At 37.8% G+C, this 22,018-nt stretch overlaps 1 protein-coding gene across 2 annotated transcripts in view; it reads left to right on the forward strand.

Annotated features, from left to right (window-relative positions):
* The window catches only part of EPAS1 (endothelial PAS domain protein 1), a 53,428-nt gene that overhangs the window by 13,028 nt on the left and 18,382 nt on the right, over positions 1 to 22,018 (forward strand). Inside the window, exon 2 of one of the 2 annotated variants that reach the window (XM_053460621.1) lies at positions 15,163 to 15,353. In XM_053460621.1, coding sequence (XP_053316596.1) covers positions 15,163 to 15,353 — 191 coding nt within the window. The remainder of the gene's footprint in view (positions 1 to 15,162; positions 15,354 to 22,018) is intronic. The other variant, XM_053460622.1, reaches the window with a different exon arrangement.

Here is a 22,018-nt window from a genome sequence, read left to right on the forward strand (position 1 = left end):
CAACTTCCTGTGGTTTTGGATAATATTTCCTTGCGTCTTGAATTATTGTGTACTTAGCCTGGCCGCTGCCCGTTTATAATCGAGACACGGCTTGGCTATTTACTGGTTAAAGCCAGGCCATTGTTTGTCTCACACACTGGCCAGGATGCACGTAGATGAAGAAAGTTCGAAGCAAAACGTCATTGCGGACAGGAATATATTGCTCTTATCGGTCCAGCCGTGAAGTGATGACACATTAAGAAAAAATAAAGATCCGTTGAGTTTTATATAGTAACGTATTTTAAAAATATATTTATCTGAAGAAGGTTTGCCTGTTGTCTATATCTATCAAGAATTTTAATTTAACCCAAAGAGGACATTCTTATTCTTCTATCTGAGAATGTCCCAACTTTCTGGATGGGTGATGTGGACACTTATGATAATAAGTGGCGTAATGATAATGGTAATTTTTGTGGCGGGAATTGATTATTTTAAACCCTTACATAGACCTCCTCCCTTCTCCTATTTCTATTTAAAAAGTACCCATCTAAGCATGGCACAGAAGCCTCGGCCCTGGAGTTGGACACATCTGCGTTGTTCTTTCTGTTTCGGTGTTCAGTTAGGGTCAGATAGGGAAACCAGTCGTACCAAACAGCCCTTTGTTCAACCCAAGTAGGATTTTCGGATCCCTACAGTACAACCTCTTGTAGCAATTGATGGTGGCATCTAGTGAGTAGTGCTGTTCTGGTTTTGTTCCATCTTCAGCTCACATATTCCCATATTCCTCCCATTTTTATTTGGTATGGCTGGTTGCTTAGGGGTCTTCCTTTAGCCTCTTACTGAAAGTGTTGGCTCAGATACTTTTTTTATGGTATGCGTAGGGGGAGAGTCTGGTAGAACAGGGAAGGAGTGCCAGAGAATAGGTAACGGGTGGTAGAAGAAAGATATAAGTCCCAAGAATAGTGAAGGAGGCAGAGGGTATTTGGAGATGATAAGATGAGAGATATGGGAGGTAACATTGTTAAGGACTTGATACGTAAGGGGCTATGGTTTAAATGGTGTTCTGGAGGGTATTGGGGGCTAGTAGAAGGACTGATGAAATGGTGATGAGACCAAAAACATCAGTCTGGCGAAAGTGCTCAGAATAGATTGGAACTGTAAAAGGTAGGGGGGGGGCAGTTAGGAGGCAGTTAACGGGATATCACAAGGCAATGAATTAGTACTTTAGCAATGTCTTGGAAGGATTTGAGTATAATTTGCGAGACGCCATTACAAAGTCTAACAGCATTGTGAGAAGACGTGTAGATGCACCTGGTTACTTAAGGGCAGGTGAGACTGAGTGCTTTGACAGATTGATCTTAATTGTTGCAGGTAACTTGTTTATGGCATTGTGTATCTAATGGCGTAACGGAATAAACCAAGCAGGTGAATGACAGAGTAGCTGTTCTCAGCGTCTGAAGCCTTATCTCTCTTCACTGCCCTGGAGCTGCCTTGTGAATTAGGAAGCATTAGTACAGAAAGCCCATCCAACCTGCCCATCCAACCTGAGTCACACTGTCGTGAGGTTCAGAAAAGGTCCAATAAATATATATAGTTTTTAAAATCCATTTTGAGTGGATCCTGTAGTTTTCCTCATTAACTTTTTTCTTTTCAGGAAATCCTTTCCACGTATTTTTCCATTCTTCTCGTTGAACATTTTAAGTTGTAGTGGGCTATGAAACTCATTGCTTTCTAGATGGCACATGCAAATCGTGTATTGATCATACAGCATACACCGTACTATCCGTATATACAGTGACTGTTCGGAGTACCCGTTGGTATTTTGCTTCATCAAGAAGCCAGGTAGTTCGTACCCACACTTTATCTTGGTGGTTCTCAACATGTGGCTTAGATGGACACTAAAGGATGGTATTTTGCTTTTTTAAGTTGCTCTATTAATTGTTAACTTACTAATTTTAAATCATTGGGTTCTCAAATAGACGATTTCAAGTCCATTTTCTCCCATGTTTTATGGATTTCTTTTTTTTCTAAATTAAAAATTTCTCCTAGATTAACTTGGCCAGAATCAGGAACATTTTTAGTGATAATGCAAACATGTTTTAAGTGGAACAAATGAGTTATATTCACTAACATGTGTGCATGTGTTTGGCATGGAAAACCCACTATTTATCCACATTAAACGTGGTGTACGCGAAGTATCTGTTGACACGGTAGAATCATGCAAATTCTGAGGATGATTTATCCCTAGGTTACCATTAAATGCAGTAACTGGTACTTTAGTGTCACCTGGATGGCTTATTATGTTCATTGAATCAGGGGTAAGATAGCATGTGAATTATCTCCATTTAAAAGTATACGATAATTAAACATGCAACTAGTTTTCTCTACTGGGATGATTTTAAATGACAAAACAATGGGTTTTTTTTTATCATTCTTACCTGTAGTACAAAATGAGTTTGTTTTTTTTTGCAAACCAAAGAACTACAAACCTGATCACCAGGCAGAGAACAGAAAATGAGATTAAATGATTCTTTGGAACTTTAAGATTATTAAAAACAATAATAGCGCACCATGGAAAAACACGCTTTGTTTAGAATACAGTTTACTATACATTTTAGTTGCAGATGCTTACATTTCTTATTTATGTATACTATATCTTTGTGTGTTTTGTGTTATTTTTACCTTCGCCGTTTGTCACCTTTCAGAGATTTATTTTAATGTTAATCAGCAAAATGTTCTTTTTAGAGAAAAAAAAAACAGAAACAAACTTCAGGAAATTAAGATAAAGAAAGCCACAGCTAGAAGGGATACTGAATAAATGTTAAGAATTTTGTGTGATTGGAACCTGTCTGTTAGAGGTGCAGTTCCACTTAGGCAAGGGAGTAATTGAGAACCCTAGCTTGCCAAGCAGCTGTTAGATCTGTCATTTGAATAGTGCTAGGAATGTCCCTAATGCAGCATTTAGTTCAGAAAAGTTGATTTAACAGCATTTCCGTTTTATATCCGATCACACGAACATTTACAAGGACCATGCAGCTATCCTATGCATTCAATTGCATATGTTAGCTGGAGTGTCCCTTTAAGTGGCAGTACCGACCTTTATTATCAGTGACCACGAGCTCTGCCACTGAATCGGCCAACACTTCTTGTGGAGAAACCCTTCTGCCGTAGAGCCAGGGCAACGATCAGAGGTACAATCAACTAATTCAACACAGACTTTTCCTATCCTCCCTGATTGATTCTCCTTGACATCTTGTAATGAGTATGGAGTGTTACTGTCTGAGTCACTAATACCACATTGCCGTCTTTTGTTTGTCCAGTTCTGTTTCATTCAATGGCAAATTCCACATCTTCTCGCCACTCCATCCACACGGTGAAAGCATATTAACATTCATGCATACATTAAGGTTTTTTTTTTTTGGAAACATGTTAGATAGCAGTTTCTCATGTCTGAGGTGCCTGAGGGATTTAAACCACCCCCTCGCCCTAAAAAATACACATTTTACACATAAATGAACTCATACAATTTTTATGTAAATAAATCCTCAAGCATTTATGCTGCCGAGAATGAAAAACAAATCCTAAAGATTAAATCTTGAAGATAAAAAAATCTGAAAATATACCGATGTTATAAAACATAACATGTTGTGTATTTTTGGATTATTTTTATATATGAACACAATGATAAAAAAATTAACATATCATACTTTCAGGTTATATAGTTATAACCACAATGCTAATATTTGTTGTATAATTTTTTTTATTTGTATAAAATAAAAAATGTTTAATTCCACGAAGAGTCAGCCCATCATAATAATAGTTGTATCAACAAAAGACGCACCAAATGTTACTTACATGTTTATATATTTTGTATTTTTTATGCTCCTAAAGTACAAATTCAACTGCAACAACACAATTAAATAACTTATATGTATTGCGGTAATTTTTTACTTTTGTGCCATTTATGTGGAGGACTGGATGTCATATCTATACTCTATATCTATATGATTATATTTTTTCTTTAGCGCAGAGGTGTAGGATCTAAGTGATTTCTTAAAGAACTCATATAAACATATAACTTCAATGTAATGTCTTCAAATGATGAATTGACAATTATATTCGATATATAATACACACACACACTGACACACAAGAGACGTGCCGCTGAAACAGACACTGTGGCCCACCAGGCATCATTTACCATCCTATGAGAAGAAGGACATTACGACATGAACACAGTCGGCAGCAGAAACATACGTCCATTTGTCCTGTGGAATAAGGGACTGTTGGCAGCTAAGCATTGACATGCCTTGTGTACAAATCACCAGTTCAGGCTTGTCCTTAGTCCTGTTTTCTCCTCTGCATTCTGTAATCCTACTGAAGTGAGAGGTCAAACTGATGAGGGTACTATGTCATTTTTAAAAAATCAGGTTCAGCCTGCTTTTCCCCTGGGCCTTAAGGGACTATAGGCATTTTGGTTCACCTCTGCCCTGTTATCTGTGCAAAGGTTTCATTTACCCAAAATAACAATTTGACTTAGAATGAGAGAGAATGAAGTGTCTTCTGAGTTTTGTCCCGGGAGCTGGTGTTTCTGGGGCAGAGGTTAATTAATGCCTGTGGTGATGTCATTGGTGATGTCAAAACGTCCTTCATTGCCTGGATCTGACTGTTTCCAGGAACAGTCCAGCGTGATGAAATACTCAGCTGTTTATGAAGCTAAAAGAAAAAAAATAAATAATAACCTTATATTAACTGAAAATATGAATGAGATTGATTACATTCAACCTATTATTGTATTTATCTGTACTATTATCATTTGCTTATTTATGCAAAAAAGGCAGTTCTTGGGAATTAGGTCCTTTCTGTGCCGGTGGGTTAAAGGCCACCGGCAGGAGTGTGGCTCTTGCTCTGAATCAGAAGCTTATCTGCATATTATACGTAGGTTGGGAAGATGAAGGCGTTCCTGTAACAATACAATGCTTATTATTATACGGGGACAGTGTTGTTGTCTTTCTGCTAGTTAGGGTTTTCCATGCTGTCATGGACCGTTTTCAATTGTTTAAACAGGATGTTTTTTTCCTTTAATATTTGATGTTTTGAGACTAACAAAGTTATCGGTTAGATCATTATGTATCTAGGAGGTTAAAATGCGCACTATTCCAGAGCGGGGCAAGACTGTAGTTTCCAGCATTTATCATTTTCTTCTATGAAAAACAATTTTTCGTAACATTCACAAATATCTATGTAATCTTTTTTACACGTGATGGAAGTGACTAGAACAACTGAAAGTATTTTTTACCAGGATGTTGGGCAATTTACCTATTGAATTTTTTCCCTTTTAAGTATGTAATACAGTATTTTATACAAGTTTAGGTCTGAAACAAGTGGGCTTTATTTTCTTTCAATAAACTTTATTTATCCGTAGACATGGAGGCTGCCATTGTAGACAGGCATGTGATATTTTGGGGTGGCTTTCCTTGCTCAAACAACACACTTAGCTGACTGTTTATGATAATGCTAATGAAGTCCTGTTTGCCTAATGAAGTCCTCCCCGCTGTAGACTTTCTTGAGTCATACGGTCACTCTGGGTGATTAAGACTGAGCCACTCTTTCACTTACCACATGGTAGTTTGATAAGGTATCAGGGTGTTTATAGGGCTCGATTTGTGAGTGATACTAGTAATAAGAATGCTGGGGGCTTTCTGCACAGATATAACTAACTAGCAGACTGAAACTAAAGGAGGACAAGGTTCTTCTAATAAGATTTTGCTGCTGTCGTACAATGTCTATACTTTTTCACTTCGTGTTTCGCAATTATCCTCCTTTTTTTGCGCTACTAAATGACTAGCCATAGGTTCCCGCGTAAATCCCTGTCTCAGGAAGGAAATCTGTATTATGGAGATGGCTGTAACAATATTTTAACGACTGCGGTGTTAGGATTGGTTAATCATTGCCGTGCTACGAGGAAGTCTCCTTAATACGGTAGCATTGTGTTTATTTGCGAATAAAGTGTTTATTCTCCAGCTGCCGTTGTGACATCTTCAATAAACCGCTGCTGGAATTCTACAGCAAGGATCCCGATAAGCACCGGGGATTGATACAGAGCCTTTTATTTATGTATTGACCCATGTGTCTGTTCCGCTTGGTGTACTATAAGTGCTGTATTATGTATTACCTATGGCGGATTATTATATATACTATATTATTCTATATGTATGTTTAATTTAAATTATTATTTTTCTTGATTATATGAACATTAACTACTGCTATAGGACTCTGAGTGCTTTGAAATCTGTGTTGGCTTTCTTTATGATTTGACAGAATAAAGGGGTGTTGCAGGTGAGGCCTAAAGTCATGAGAAGAGTTTGGGGCAAACTTCCAGGACCCCAATTTATTGTCACTCTTTTTCTGTTAGACTGGATGTACCTGGGCTGAGCTAATAAAGGATACTAGCAATTTTATTAACGAGAAGGCTATTAATGGAGGTGGGTCTCTAAAAAAGACCATATAGTTTCTGTAAGCGTCAAGCTGAGGAGGATTTCAAATCTCGTTATAAGGACCGCCGTGTACTTATTTATGAAGTCAGTAGATCTGCAAATAGAGCTTATTCACTAACTATAGCAACATGGTTTTGATATCAACACATTACTAACCCCCATTTCATGGTTGATGGATTGAGTGTAACTTCATTAAAATATACCGGTATATTTCATAAGAAAATGTATTATGAGTGCTTTCAAAGCATTAGTTTTTGGAACAATTCCTTACTAAAACAACAGTGGCCTGTGTTAACACTTTTTAGACGAATACACAAATTCCTAAGAGATTTAACGGCAGCATTTAGATGAATTTAATTGGTCTCATGATTAAGCTCACATGAGTTACATGAGAAAAAAAATCCACCGGAGCTGGTATGAGTTGGAAAGCCTTCATAATAGGTGGCACGTGAGGTGGGTAAACACACACAGTTCTGGCTGTTTACATGCTATTCCTGTTTTCTGATAAATGAGCAGCAATGTTTTTTACATGTTATACACGTTTGATTATCTATTAGGCACAATAGGAAGTGCCTAGTGACCCTGTTACGTTAATGGAATTGGGCAGCTATGCCCACCGCCCAATACATACCCCCAACATTTCAGGTGTCCAATCGGTGTGCCAAGAGTTGGGAATTGGCTCAGTTGGCAACTGAAGTTGGCCTAGCCAGGCGGGAGGCATGGTCAACTTCGCCTTAATGGAAAGCCACCTTGCATTGTGACGAGGCAAAGCAATAACACAGACCCCCATTGATTTTTCACCTCCCTGGGATGTTTAGGGGAGATCGGAGGATTGTTGATTTTTTTGTAGCAGCATCTCAAGTAAGGTGTTTCACAGCCGACTTAGGTTCTTCCATTTACCTTAATTGTATCACTTTGTATCTATCTTTTCATGTGTGCCTGGCTGCCCCTATTTTGCTTCATGTATAAAGGCATTTAAAATAACTCAAAACAATATGAGGAATGCACAAAGTGGAGATTACTGTCTTTGAACAAGTAAATGGAATGTGTTTACATATATATATATGTAATGTAATCTAAAGCTCTGTTTACAGTAGACTGGTCAGATATGTATCTTTGAAAATAGAATGTACAAAATGCTACCACATTAACAATATTTTTCCAGGGCAACTCAAATTTCTACAATAGTTCTACCCACCACAATGTGGAATGTGTAAACTTATAGAAGAAATTCAATTCAAGTTTATAATAAAATAATAATAATAAATTGGCACTCTGGCAACTCTAATACCGTTCCACTTCTGTCCTGATTTTTGCACCGATCATAAAGCAAGTTGGAAAAAATCAAAATATTTGTTGCGTGAGCGGTCCATTAGGGAAGGAAGGCAATGTGCATGCTGGCAAATATGCTCCGTGCGTAAGATACATTTCATGAATTCATTAACATGTCTCGTATCTGCTCATCTATGTTAACAAGCTTCCTAGATATAGCAGCATCTTAATAAGAAGATTACATTTTACGTTTTAGGTCAACTTGGCAAACGTTGTAAGATGTCACATTTTATTGGGAGACTCTAGAAACAAGGTCTTTCACAAAGCCAAAGTAAATTACTATATAGTTAATTGTTAATAGTAGCGCAGAACAAATAGTTATTTACGAAGCCATGACTAATAGGTTAGGAACGGCTGTTTAATTAGGCACAAATTCGTAGAATACAGGATCATGTTTTCTAAAACAAGTGTTCATCATTCCCTCAAGGAAAAAGTTACGTTGGAGGCAGGGAAGGGAAAATCGTGAAAGGTGTAAGAAGATTCTGCTACCTGGTCTTTGTTTACACTGTGTACATTGCCAAAGCATTGTGTGAAGCACCAGGGCATCTCTCACTTGACTTGCGCCTCTATCTTCTCAAATCGATCCAGATAAGGGCTGGTGACCTTCTGCTCAGGTGACAACCTCAAGTAACTGGCCCTAGTGTTCTAAACCGAACACATATTCCTCAAGTGGGACTTCACAGAGCAATCATTAAGGTTAAACAATCCTACAAACGAGACACTTTTGGATTTTACTGAAGACAAAAATAGCCTTTGGAAGCGGTCCATTTTATTCAAATCGGAGCAGCCCAGGGGACAATTGCCCTCCTGCTCCCTTGCCAGCTGCCCTCGCAATGATCGAATTAATTTATATTTATAATGCTATGATGTACAGCGTGTCTTATCAGTCTGTTTTTCTTGAGGCGTATACTCCTGCTGACGTGACACGGAGTATTTCATTCTTAATATTGTTTTTGACTTGATAAAGGTTAATACTTGTAGTAAAAATTCACCGCTATTCCAAATCTCATCCTGTAACATAGTAAGATTCAGTTACTATGGAGAACAATACAGTGCAGAAGGATTGTGCACAGATGTGCGTTAAAGCCTTTCAGGCTCCTTTATTACTCATAGGGTTAACAGCCACTAGTCCGCACTGTGATTGTCCTGGTGCATATTTTGGGGCAAGTTCTCATGACACTTGTAGTTATTCTTGGCTATGAAATTGTTCCCCTGGTAATACAATGTTTCGCTGCTGCCCATGTCTTGCTGATACCTTCCCTGTAAGGCCAGTCTGCGGAGAGCCGCAGATCACCGAGATGCAGGCTTTTCCTGTTGTTCAGCGTCCAAGAAATAGTTACTTCCTTGACTTAAATAAAGTAAGCAAAACTTATTTTCATTGGGCTCCATTTAACTGTGAATCGGGCTCAGCTAAATGCTTTTAGGGTATACTTTTTCACAATAAACTTGTTTTAAGATAAGTAATCGGTATCAGGGAGATTTTATAATAATAAAAATCATAATAAATAATACGTTTATTAGTCAATTTTAGTGCTAAGGGTCCAAGAATACTGGAATACTGAAGAATAAAACATATCACTTAAAATTAACTGCATTTTCTACCCACAATTATAATTTGAGGCAAGAAGATCCATTATTCTGCTTACAGAAATTCATATTTCTTCTTAACTGGCGTTGTGTTGGAGGTATCCGTATTGCCTGTTAAGTGGGTTCTTGCAGTAGAGTTATGTGAACACGTAGAGCTTCTACTTACATCTGTCAGGTTCTAAGAGCAAGATCTGGCATCTCCCATCTCCTTAACCTGCTGACTTCTATCTCCTGATCTGCCAATCCCTACCTCCTAGATCTGCCAACTAATGCCCACCTCTGAGATCTTCCTACTGTTTCCTGCCGAATCTGCCCTCTTCCAGCTGTATATACATTGTCTCCATTCAAAGATGCCCATTGATCACGTGACGGGGTGCTCAGGTCCTTCACATGTCTCCAGGAATATGCTTATTGTCCTTTCGTGTAATGCATGTTGTTTTACAAACATTTCGCGTTAAATCCGGAAGGCACTCGTAATATTTTGTCTGACTTCCCAGTGGTTTCTAAAATTGGTATGGACAGGACCCAAGGTGTCTTAAAGGGAAACTGTCACTGTCGGCTTTTAGTATAACTAAATCATACAAAGGTACATTTCCCCATTGTATACATTACAGGTGGACTTATAATGTATACATATATAGTGCTGGCTCCTCTTTATGTAACAAATTAATAGTTGTAAACAGTTACCCTTCTGCTAACAATTTCTATGTTTTTTTGAAAAAAAAAATACCTAGGCTCCGCCACAAACACTATTGCACCACAAGTTGGCTGCCATGTACGAGAACTGGCAAAGTTTGATATCTATTAATCAGTTATCAGAATATCCACCCAGTACCTCCAAAGTACACAGACAGAGGGAATATTTACCGGGTTCTGGAATAACCCTGGAATGTAGGCAGCGTTGTTGCAGTAAAGACATCCACTTCTAAACGGTGACATTTGCCGATAATGCTTTGTTGGGTGTTGACCACACCTGGGAGCGTTCCAGGCTGGACTACCTAGAGCGCTCCCTCATCTGGGAGAATGGCTTCTTCTTGAGTTTAAAATACAGCGCATGTAAGTGGGCGAGCACTAGCAAAAATGTGATTTGGGGTGATTTTTGCTCACTTTATCTGCAGGCCTGAGGCTGCCATTGTATAGTATTTTGAGTGACTTTCCCTGCTCTAACGCCACACTGAGCTGATTCTTTATGGCAATGATAATGAAGTCCTCTCCTCCATAAGACTGAACTATTGTATTGTTTATCAGGGGCAGCATGATAATTGTCTATTAGGGTAAGAGAACAGAGCTAGAACACACTAATGGCTAATATGCAGCTATAGAAAAACACTAAAAAACGTAAACTGTATTAAAAAAGAAAACCGCACAGTGTTTTTAAGAACGTACATATTTCTTTCATGTGTAATTTCATTTGACGTCTTTTTGGAACTTTTTGGACATTCACAAGGACACTCTTTGGTTTTGGATTGCATTTCTGTGATTATTTTTTTAAATTAGTTACTTTTTGGTACATTGTGGGTTATTGTTCTGCACAATATATACCTACCAGTTTACATGACGAAAGGAGGGTTGAGATTTTCTCTTTAACAGATCCACAAATTTTAACAAGTTGCAGAGCTTTCATCATTGTAGCTGTAAGATTATTTTTTTTTGTATTGAATTAATGAAAAAGTGGAATGGATGACCTTTCACATTTTGTGATTGTTGAATAGACATTGTAATTATTTCTGTCTTTGTTTAACATTCCTTACATGCTGAGAACTGAAGTTCTATAAGTCCAATTGGTCTGATCGGTTGTGCAAGCATTTTTTAATATTGCATTTAATTAATAACATAGCTCCGTGGGTAACCTTAGCTTAATATGTCCTAGCAGTTGAGCTGGTGACACGATAGATTGATCGCACCCATAATTTACAGAATGGCCACCTTAGATGAAGAATGTAAGGAAAGCAATGTAATATGTTACCTTAGTTTGTCAAGGAGACCATGTCCCCGACATGACTGCAAACTTGATGCTTCACAATAATTAATTAAAGGGAAGGTATACATGAGATATATAATAGTCCATAAGTTGCGCACTCCACATAAGTTATAATAGTAATCTGTAGGTGCCTGTGTGCTGTTAAAAAGCCAACTATATACGAGTCCTCCAAATTTAGATGCTCTCACCAGTCTTATGATGAAAAAAGTTGATTTCTTTATTGTAGATAAATCCAATCGATGGACACAATCTGGTCCTTTATCAAGATGTTTTTGGGTACATTTCTTGCACATGCTCAGTATTACCCCCATTCTAGCCAATGGGAGCGGAGCTTTCATTGAAATCAATAGGGAGAGCAGCCAATCACATTGGCTACCTGAACACTGATGTTTTGCTACCATACATACATACATACATACATAGACCTCTGCTTTCAATGGGAGTGATACCAGGCATCCTTCTCGCTTACACGTTTGGTTTCAGGCACCTGGAGGATGAGTTAATGAAACGCATCTCATTTTCTTACTCCAGTTACTAAAAAAATTACCTGCCCCAATTTGCATGCGGTTTTATTCCTATGAATAACCATTTCAACTGTGTAGACAATGATAAGTCGATGTATACTGTAATAAAAGTAATTTTACAGCTAGGGGATACAAATGGAAAGAGATTCTAATGTCAGAATTTGGTGATTGTCCTCAAATGAAATTTAGTCCATATTGTACCTTTAAAGAACACATTAGTAACGACAGTCAAATTAAAAAAATAAATAAAATGGAAATGGCATTATGAGGTGTGTATTAAAACAAGTAGAATTTATAATTACAAGAGTTTTAAGTTGTGAAATTAGGTGTAGGTTGTCCCAATTTACATAATGAAAACCTGATAGACACCTGGATTTGGCTTCCAGTAAAACTGGTTAGAGAAGGCCCTGTAATCATTAGGCCTTGAAAGAAGAGGGGGATGGCAAAGTAATTAACAGTATTGGGCTTGTAACTTCTTATTGATATAAATACCGTCTAGCAGGCTAATAAGACCTTTTAACGCCTGTCTAAAGCCGGTCAATCCTATATACTTTGTTTAAAAAGTATAGCTTAGCAACAACAACATTACGTTGAGGGCTGTCTAGACGAGCCGTTTTCAGGCTTTTCACATTTCTGGACCAATTACAAATTTGTTATACCCCAGTGAACTCCTTTCTACTGTAGGCGAATAGCAGAAGTCTAAAAAAAAAAGAGGTTAATCCCCATTTCATGTTTTATGTAAAACTTTTTACCAAACGTAAGGAGCATGGATAAGATTAGGTAATTATCTATGAGGATAGCTGTTGGGACATGGACTATAATTTGAGAAGAACTGATCCTTATAGATGTGTTTTATTTTTCATAAATCATTGACTTTTTTTCTAAACAAGAAAAAAGAAACAGAAAAATCAAATCTATTGTCAGAATTGGCAATTCTACGGTTCTTTGGGTAATGTTTTACCATTCAATCTACAAACTATCGGTTATTTAGCAACTCTAGAGTGATCCGTCCTCATAGTGCATTATAATGTCCCATATTATATTTAAAAAAGTCCTGTCTACAAAAAGTATGTTTCCGTTTTAAGAAGCAACCTAAAACTCTTGCAAAAAAGTTGAACCGGAGTCACCTGAAAGAGAATGTTCAGTTCCTGGGATGTCTAAGCAGTGTCCTCTCGTGTTGGGCTGCGAGTATCATCAATCTTCTAGCAAAACCAAGTCTTTTTGGGTGGGTGACCATAGTCCCAGCGTACTCGAACTTTGAGGAAGTTGTTTTTCGTGTGATATTAACACGTAAATAGTCTGTTATCTCGGCATGTCATGGTGATTATTTTTATAACATTTTCAGCTGTAAAGTTATTCGTAAATTAGTTTTTACCCTAGGTGGTAACATTTCTTATTGATTCATCTCAGTACAACATGTTCTAATTAAGGGTTATTTGCAACAGATTGTTCCATCTGAAAGATATATAGATCCAAACATTCTTGGTGATCATCGGCGACTTACCTTATGTTTGTCTGGAGATCTTCCCGTCCCTGTTTGGATAAATCTAATCGAGGTGGGACTAGACAAGTGTATCAAGCTGCTGGTTTTTAGGGGAAAACGTTAATGAAAGAGGGTGAACCTAGCCAGGAACGGTTCCATAGTGCTATTATTATAGGGGATAGTGACAATTAACAATAGGATTAACGCGCAATGATATGCTGGTACAGAAGAAGGACCCTGCAGTTTATTAAATGTCCTGTGGCCACAACTAAAGCTCCTGTAATGAAATCCTTAAATGTCTGATGTTGCTAGAATGTCCATATATATTCCTGGGCAGACTAGCTCATGTAAAGTGCTGCCCCCTGCAGTATGGAGGATGTATACGCCGACAGAAGGGAATCAGTTACTGTATTCTAAAGTTACTCTACTCAGTTATACAACTCACATACTGCAGGGGGCAGCACTTAACCCAAGCAGGTCTGTGACATGTGAAAAATACATTATTCCAAATTCTTCACTCAATTATATAAATATTATCACTGGGTCAAAACAATACATGAAATAACCGTGCTAAAGCCTCTTGCTGTGCTTGTAGCCCATCCCCTAGAGCAAAATTGCCCCATTTGTCCCGTTAGGACATTATTAGTGTCCTACTATGCATTCCTGTTTTGAACAGCCACTTAAAACTGCAGGGGATTAGATTTTCACGTAAGATAAAATGACATTTTTCAGTAGTTCTAGGCAGTTTTGTGTTGATTCGTCAAACGTTCATCAATCATGTCTGACATTGATATTAACCTACTGAGGGCTAAACACTTATTCCTCCTCTTCATTAATCACTAGTGAGCATCAGCGGCGATAACCAACTGTCAAAATGTACAAAAACGTTAATAGAACAGTTAATAGAATTGTCAGTATCCGTGTGTATCCTCTTAGCATGTGCCCTTTAAGTAGCATAGTGTGGGAAATATGTTCATATATGTGCTATGAGTATTACAGTCATACAGTTATACAGTAGTGAGTAAAAGTGTTCTTACTTCTATTAATCAAGAATTAAACATATATCACTGTGGTGTCCAAAAGTGGGACCCCCTTCCCCATATTCAACAGTGGCAAACAGACTACGACTGAAGCAGAAGGCGGGCAAGGGGTGATTGTAAATAGCACCATAGGCTGCTCTACCATGGGCCACCACCAGCAGCTTTCTATGTATTTTACTTGTAATTCCACTTACAGCCACTAGGTCGGCTAGATTCACAAGGGCTCTGTGAAGCATTTGTATACTCACTGGATCCTTTCTGTGTTCTTTTCTGCTTATTTCAATGCAGCCCCTTTCCGTTAAAGTGTTTGAACATGTTTGAATAGTAAACATCGAGAGCGTTGTTTTTGATTTATTAGCGGGTTTCGTGGCTGGACTTGTCCCTTGGGCTAATGGAACCAGTCATCGCCTGTTCTGAAAATGTAAAAACACAGTAGCTATAGTATCTCTGGGAAAATGATAAATGAGAATACCTGGAGCCCCGTACCCATTGTCATATTTTACATATAGAATCCTTTTTTTATTGGTTTATGACCAGATCTGTAACAGTCTGCTTATTCCAATGGTTCAATATTAAAATAAGATTGCAATGCTGTTTTCTATTGTCCCATCATATTAAATGCATTAGAATATTCATGATAACACGGGCTCCTTTCTCTGTTTTCCTCTGGGACTCTTTTTAATGCCGTTAAGTGTCATTTCAGTTAAATCTCTAATGTAATTTATTTGCTCTTTGTCAGAAGCAGTTCAGAGAGAAGAAAAGAGAAATCCCGGGATGCAGCAAGATGCCGGAGAAGCAAGGAGACCGAGGTGTTCTACGAGTTGGCTCATCAGTTACCTCTGCCTCAAAACATCAGTTCGCATCTAGACAAGGCGTCCATCATGCGTCTGACAATCAGCTTCTTACGGACACACAAACTCTTGTCATCAAGTAAGAAACTTTGTTACACGTCATTTTCTAGTCACTGTTATACATTTCTTGGCCCATGTTTTCATTACATTCATCACGTTCTCCCTCTGAGAAATTAAAGGGACAGTACCATCAGAAAATCAACGTTTTTCTTAGTTTGAATATTTACTTTTTTGTATTCAGTCTGTTTCCCAAAATACTTTTGTGCGTTTAACCACAACTCAACGAGTGTTTTTGGGTAGCAGAGACTGAATAATGGAGACCAGGAGGTTGTTTGTCTGATCTTTGGATCACTGAGCTCACCAGGTGAAGTGCTAGGGACAAAACAAATAGAATCGAGGAGACATCAGAGATTTTAAGTGTTAGAGAGATGTACGGAGAACCAGCACCCTTCCACTTCCGTAGTGAAAATTAGGAGATAAAAGTGTAGTAGACAGAGTGTGGGGGCGTCTTATCACATTAAACTGCCACTCAGACAGCAGGCTGTAAAATGAGATCTGCTATCGGGATAGTAAACATGTGGCAATATGGGGAAAACATCTATCAGATAACTAGGAAATAGACACTTTTCTTTTTAATCTATGATACAAAGCAAAACACATAGCCATACGTACTTAACCCCTTAATGACAAAGCCCGTACATGTACGGGCTCAAAATGCATTGTTTTCAATGGGTTTTGGGACCGCCCATTGTCCTTAAGGGGTTAAACACATAATAATTGTTATATCTGCAGTAAATGTCATATTTTGCTGGCGGTATCCCTTTAAACAAGAGCTCTAAGGCTATTCATATTATAGAAACTTTTACTTATATATTTAAAGACACAATTCATGTACATAAATCTCTTTTATACTAGAGAACAGTGGACCTGCCCTAAGTCTTTGACCGTTTTTTTGTCGGTGCCTGTTACCAAGGACATGCTTTTTAACAATCGTCACTGTTATAAAGGGATCTATATATTGCCTTTAAACATTGATATATAGCGCCATAACACTATATGACTCTCTGGAGGCCATGTATTAAACCTCTACGGCGTGTGAGTGTTCGGCTGGGTCGGGGATCGATTGTAAAAATGCTAAAACCCAAACTGAAAATGATTTTAATGTTTTGCGTAACTGCTGTATAGAGAGAGGGATGATGTCTTTGAAACTATATATAAAACTGTGAAATTAAACTTTCATATATTTTCATTTCCTTAGGATAGAAAATTTAATGAGTTAGGGCAAGATAGAGCATAGCTTTTATAATCAGTGTAGTTTTATGTTATTGTGAGTGTGTGTTTTATATTCTTATTTTTTTTCCTGTATGTCATATGATGAGTCACGGTTAGAAGTTTTATAATGTACATAACTGCAGTATATTGTTGAAGCAGAATTATGTGCCTAAAATTACGTAATGATAGATCATTAATTAGATTTTTTGCATCAGTTAATAGGCTGTACAATAGGATATTAATGGTTAAAAGCCCACTGGGGCTTTTGGTGCCACCCATGGAACTTCCCACCGTAGGCTTCCCGAAGCTCCCCCTTTTGTGTGATTGTGGATTGGTCACTAGTGGGAAAGCTTAGCTTAGATGGACATGGAGGGTAGATATAGCATGAGTGGGAAGTTGGGGTGGCCACACACTGCTCCCTTACATGCAGAATGAAAAACTGACTCCGAGACCCATGGAAGCAGAGCTTCAACCAGATACCCCAGGTCTGCCCATGCCACGTCTCCAGTGTTTGTCTTCAAATGTCTACTGAATCAATATCAAAGATGGATCCACTTATACACAGGATAAATGATTTGACCTTCTATGCTGAAATGGTGGGAGTATCGCCTCTTATATAATGAATATCTTAATTTTTTTTTTGATTTACCATAGAATGTAGAGAAGAGATTTGTCTCTTCCAAACATCACTTACTAATATGTTCTCATTCATCCCTCTTACAAAATATTAATGAAATATTAATTAAAACTACATTGTAACAACACCGGATATCTGCGTACGTGAATGGCTTTCGACGAGGCGTCGTTTTGCATGTGAACCTTTTAAAATTAATGTTTTCTCAAAGTATTAAAACGATTTGTTCTTTGCAGTTGAGCATCTGTCCCAGACTTTTCCAAGTAGTGGTTTTGCAATGATTAATTAAGTTTGGTTAGTAAATATAATGGATTCAAATTATAAGCATACAATTTAGATCACAGATAGCCGGTAGCTATTTATCTTTGATGCTTCCCAGAGACATGCTGTGAGATAAGAACAAGTATGGTTCAAATCAAAGCCAACCAAAAATGTAGTTATTACAGCGAGAGCTGAAGCTGGCATTTCTGGAGAACTGTGATCTTTACTTCTTCTGCACATATGGTCGTTTTTACTGGAGATTAGCAATGTAAGACCATCGGTGGATGTTGTATTCTCAATTGTCCTCTGGGCTACTCTGTTCTCAAAGAAAATAAGTTTGGGGTTTTTTTTGCAAAAAATTTGCTCCAGGCTAATAATTATTTGATTTGTTGGGTTATGAAAGCTGCTGTTATCAGTATTTTTACAAAAGGGATTTTGTGTCTCTGTAGCTATATATATATATATATATATATATATATATATATATATATATATATGTGTATGTATATATATATATATATATATATATATATATATATACACTGTATTTATAGTATATACTTTTTTCAAATAACTTGATTTTGCCCTTAAGCTTTGCATCCCTAAAGGAGGCTACGGGTATAAATTGGTAGGAGGTGTAGGTTGTGGCCCCAGTTTTTATATATTTATATATTGTACCTCTTGCCTCTTCCAACTCTTAGATTTGTAGGAGTATACATTAAATAAATGTAACCAATGAAGTTTACTGGTTAAACTAAGATATTTATAATATATATACCGATATCTCCATACCTTTTGATGTGTTTTCATGGGACAGTCCCGGTTTACGGGCATTGTCTTGCTATCTCCTTGGGTAGCGCCACTGCAGCTACCATGTGGCCAACCTGCAAGGTTCTGCAGCTGAGCACCACAAGGTGTCTCTTTAGGTAAGAGACTGTTCACACAGACGTGTTCGGTCCCACCAGGCCTGGTGTGTGGCAGCCCCTCTGCCGCATAACCCTGACCACCCAATAGGCTCCCAGTAATGCTACAACTCAATGGGCTGGCAAAATAGGATCACCGTTCTCTCCAACCGGCCCCTTAACACTATGGGTTGCTGTCCTCCATAGTGTTCTTCCGCACCATGATTCCTTTAAAAGTGGTTGCCCAGGGAGAGTGATGGGGGCGAAGGTATATACACTGCTCTGTAAAGACACTATTCCGCTTTAAAGTATTAATAATAGTAAAAAAAAACTATTGAGCGCTTACAATATGAAGACTTATAAACTGTTATGGTATTATAGGTGAAAAAACTTCAAATGACTACAGGCAGATGTGGCTAATGCCATAATTTTAGTTATAAATGTTACGACATGTTTAAACTGAAGATTTACAACATAATTTTTTGTATGGTGCTGTCAACCGTACATACTTACACCCTCATCTCTTGATAAGTAGCATTTGTTAAGCTTAGCTGCAGTTTCTTTGTGCCAATATAATCAAAGTCAGCACTTGAGTAGCCTGCCTTTATTTGTGCATTCTTGGTGGTTTCTTGCAAACGCATTCAGTTATTAATATTCAATAACATTCTGTTCTGTTTAGTTCCTGTAAAATCTTTAAAAAAAAAAAAAAAGTTTGACAAATAAAAAAGAACTCGGCGTTCAGGTACCTCTTGATTGTTTTTGATACTGGGACAGGTACAAAAGGATTAACTGAAATCAAATTGCACTCCATGTTGTGAAATCTTTGGATAGTGAACAGAAGTGCCAACCTATCGGTAGATGTCAAGGCAGCCACTTTAAAAGGCATATACGGTATTACAGCGCACCTTCAAAGAAACCTTTGGGTTTTACTCCTTAAATTGTTGAATACAAGGCAAAGAACATTCAACAAAGTTAAACATACATTGCATTTGTTTTTGAGGTAGCCTCTGTTCTCAGATGTTGCATGTAGGCTTTGTGGTGTCTTCCAGGGTCTTCTGACCAAACTTACCAACATGGGAAGGTTCATCCAAAACTTCCTATTTGACCAGTTTTTGTGACTCTTAAGACTTTGACCCCATGGTTTGCTTAACAGATCCACAGTCCACTTCCTCACAAAACTCCCCCCCCCCCGTATTTATGAAACAATTAAGTAAGAGATCATTCTTTTGGGTTAAATGTAGCCATTCGCGTCAACGTGCACAGCTGCCTTATTTCTTATTTTAAGTGTTTGTTTTTTTTGCATAATTTTGATGGATCGTATAAGGCCGTGAATTCCATAAACACATTTGGATAGCTCTAAGACTAGGCTGTAATAGCGATTTATCAACACAATGCAGAATGCTTCTGTTGTTTTCTCGCTTGTCTGTCTAAAAGTACGTTTTTGCTGCCAGAAGATTACGTGACTTTTTTACGAATTTGTTCTGGATTGCAGTTTCTGTGGCTCTGATTAGATTTTAGACTGGTTGGCTCTTATTTAGAAAAGAACAATTTCTTTTTAAGAAACAGGCACGTATCAATGTGATTGTGGGGCATTTGAATTAAAGTGGACTGTCACAGCTTTTATTCTAACTAAAAACTGAATGGTTTTGGATTCCAAAAAAAAACCCCAAAGCATTGCACCTACTGCACGTCTCAGAAGATTTTACTCCCGAAAGACTTTGTAACTGCTTATTAAATAAGGGCAAACACTAGTGAAAATTAGAACTGAAGATGTATCCAGCGCTACACCATCTACTGGTGCTCCATAAATAAATGTAATTTAATGTATCCCCCACTACCATTTGAGATCACAAAGTGATTGTTAGCGATCTTCATTCTTCACTGATGGTTTTCATTTCCATGTTGTTCTGCATGTTATTCTTGACATACAGTCAAGCTTCCTTTTGATTTTCGCAGTGGGCAGATCTGTGTGAGAAATGTTAAAAAAGGAAATCTTCACCCTTCAGATATTTACAGTGATTAAGATCATTGTCTGAGGAAGCCAAGCTGAACAATGGCTTAATAACATTGCAATTCTTTCATGTTCGCTGACTGTGATGGACAGCTTCATTTATAGCACAAATATTCATGGACATGCGAATATATAATGCTGACCATGCATAAGAGACAGGACTTCAAGGTATTTTATTAAAGTAATAGTGTATGCATTGATGGAAAATATTTTAACAAAATGTTCCTAAAACTAGAAACTGTATAAGATACTGTATAGATACTGTATACCCCAAAATAGATAATAGATACTGTATACCCCAAAAATAGATACTGTATACCCCAAAACAATTTGTGTGTCCAAATCGGGACATTTGTGGTGGGGGTTGTAGCAAGAAGCAGGCACAACAAAGTGCAACAAATAGAGGACATAGTATTCAGAAATTGAGTGTACCAGATAAGCTGAATGGTTCTTATCTGCTGACACATTCTGTGTTTATATGTTTAGGTAGGGCCAAAGTTGTTTCCAACCCCAACCCAATTACCAGAAGTGCCACCTCGTGGTGCTCAACTTCGAACACGTGAGGACTACATTCGTGTGAAAAAGAAAGTACACCCTTTTCAAATTCTATAGTTTTACATCTCAGGAAACAATAACAATCATCAGTTCCTTAGCAGGTCTAACAATTAGGTAATTACAATCTCAGATGAACACATGAACACATGACATATTACACTTTGTCATGATTTCTTAATCAAAAATAAAGCCAAAATGGGGAAGCCATGTGTGAAAAACTAAATACACCGTATGATTCTGGGCCATTGCAACAACTTGATTCTTTTCTTTTTCAGTCATTCTGTTGTAGATTTGCAGGTGCACTTGGGATCATTGTCCTGTTGCATGACCCAGTTTCGGCCAAGCTGTCGGACAGATGGCCTCACATTTGACTCTAGAGTACTTTGGTATACAGAGGAGTTCATGTTTGACTCATGGTTGGTATGAGGTGTTTCTACTGATATGCTGTGTCTGGTTTTTGCCAAACATGGAGCTGTGCATCATGGCCAAACATGTCCAAAGGACAGTCTTCCAGAAGTCTTTTGATTTGTTCTGCCATATTCTTTTTTAAAGAGAAGATGCTTTCTCCGGGAAACCCTTCCAAACAAACCATACTTCAGTCTTTTTTCTAATTGTACTGTCATGAACTTTAACATTTAACATGCTAACTGAGGCCCATAGAGTCTGAGATGTCTGGCTTTCCAGATTGATGAGCAGCAACAATTGCTTTTGTAAGATCATTGCTGATGTCTTTCCTCCTTGGCATTGTAGTAAGACACACCTGAATGCTTAGGACCAGCAAACTGTTAAAACTTTGGCTTTTGTAGAGGTGGTCACACTTGTTGGTGATCTGTTAACCAAGGGCATTTGGTTAGCAGCACCTATCTGCTACTTAGCATCTTAATTCATATGGAAGCAGTAAGGGTGTACTTAGTTTTTTACACATGGCTTCTCCATTTTGGCTTTATTTTTGTTGTATAGATCAGGACACGGTGTAATATGTCATGTGTTTTGACATCATTTTTAGACCTCATACAAGTGTAACTATATAATCACACCCATAAATTAAACCAAGCAGGGATTTACAATTACACCTGCTAAGGTGTAAACATAGCTTAAGCAAATAATGC

This window comes from Spea bombifrons, chromosome 3 (assembly GCF_027358695.1).
Source record: "Spea bombifrons isolate aSpeBom1 chromosome 3, aSpeBom1.2.pri, whole genome shotgun sequence".
Classification (NCBI taxonomy): Eukaryota; Metazoa; Chordata; class Amphibia; order Anura; family Pelobatidae; genus Spea; species Spea bombifrons.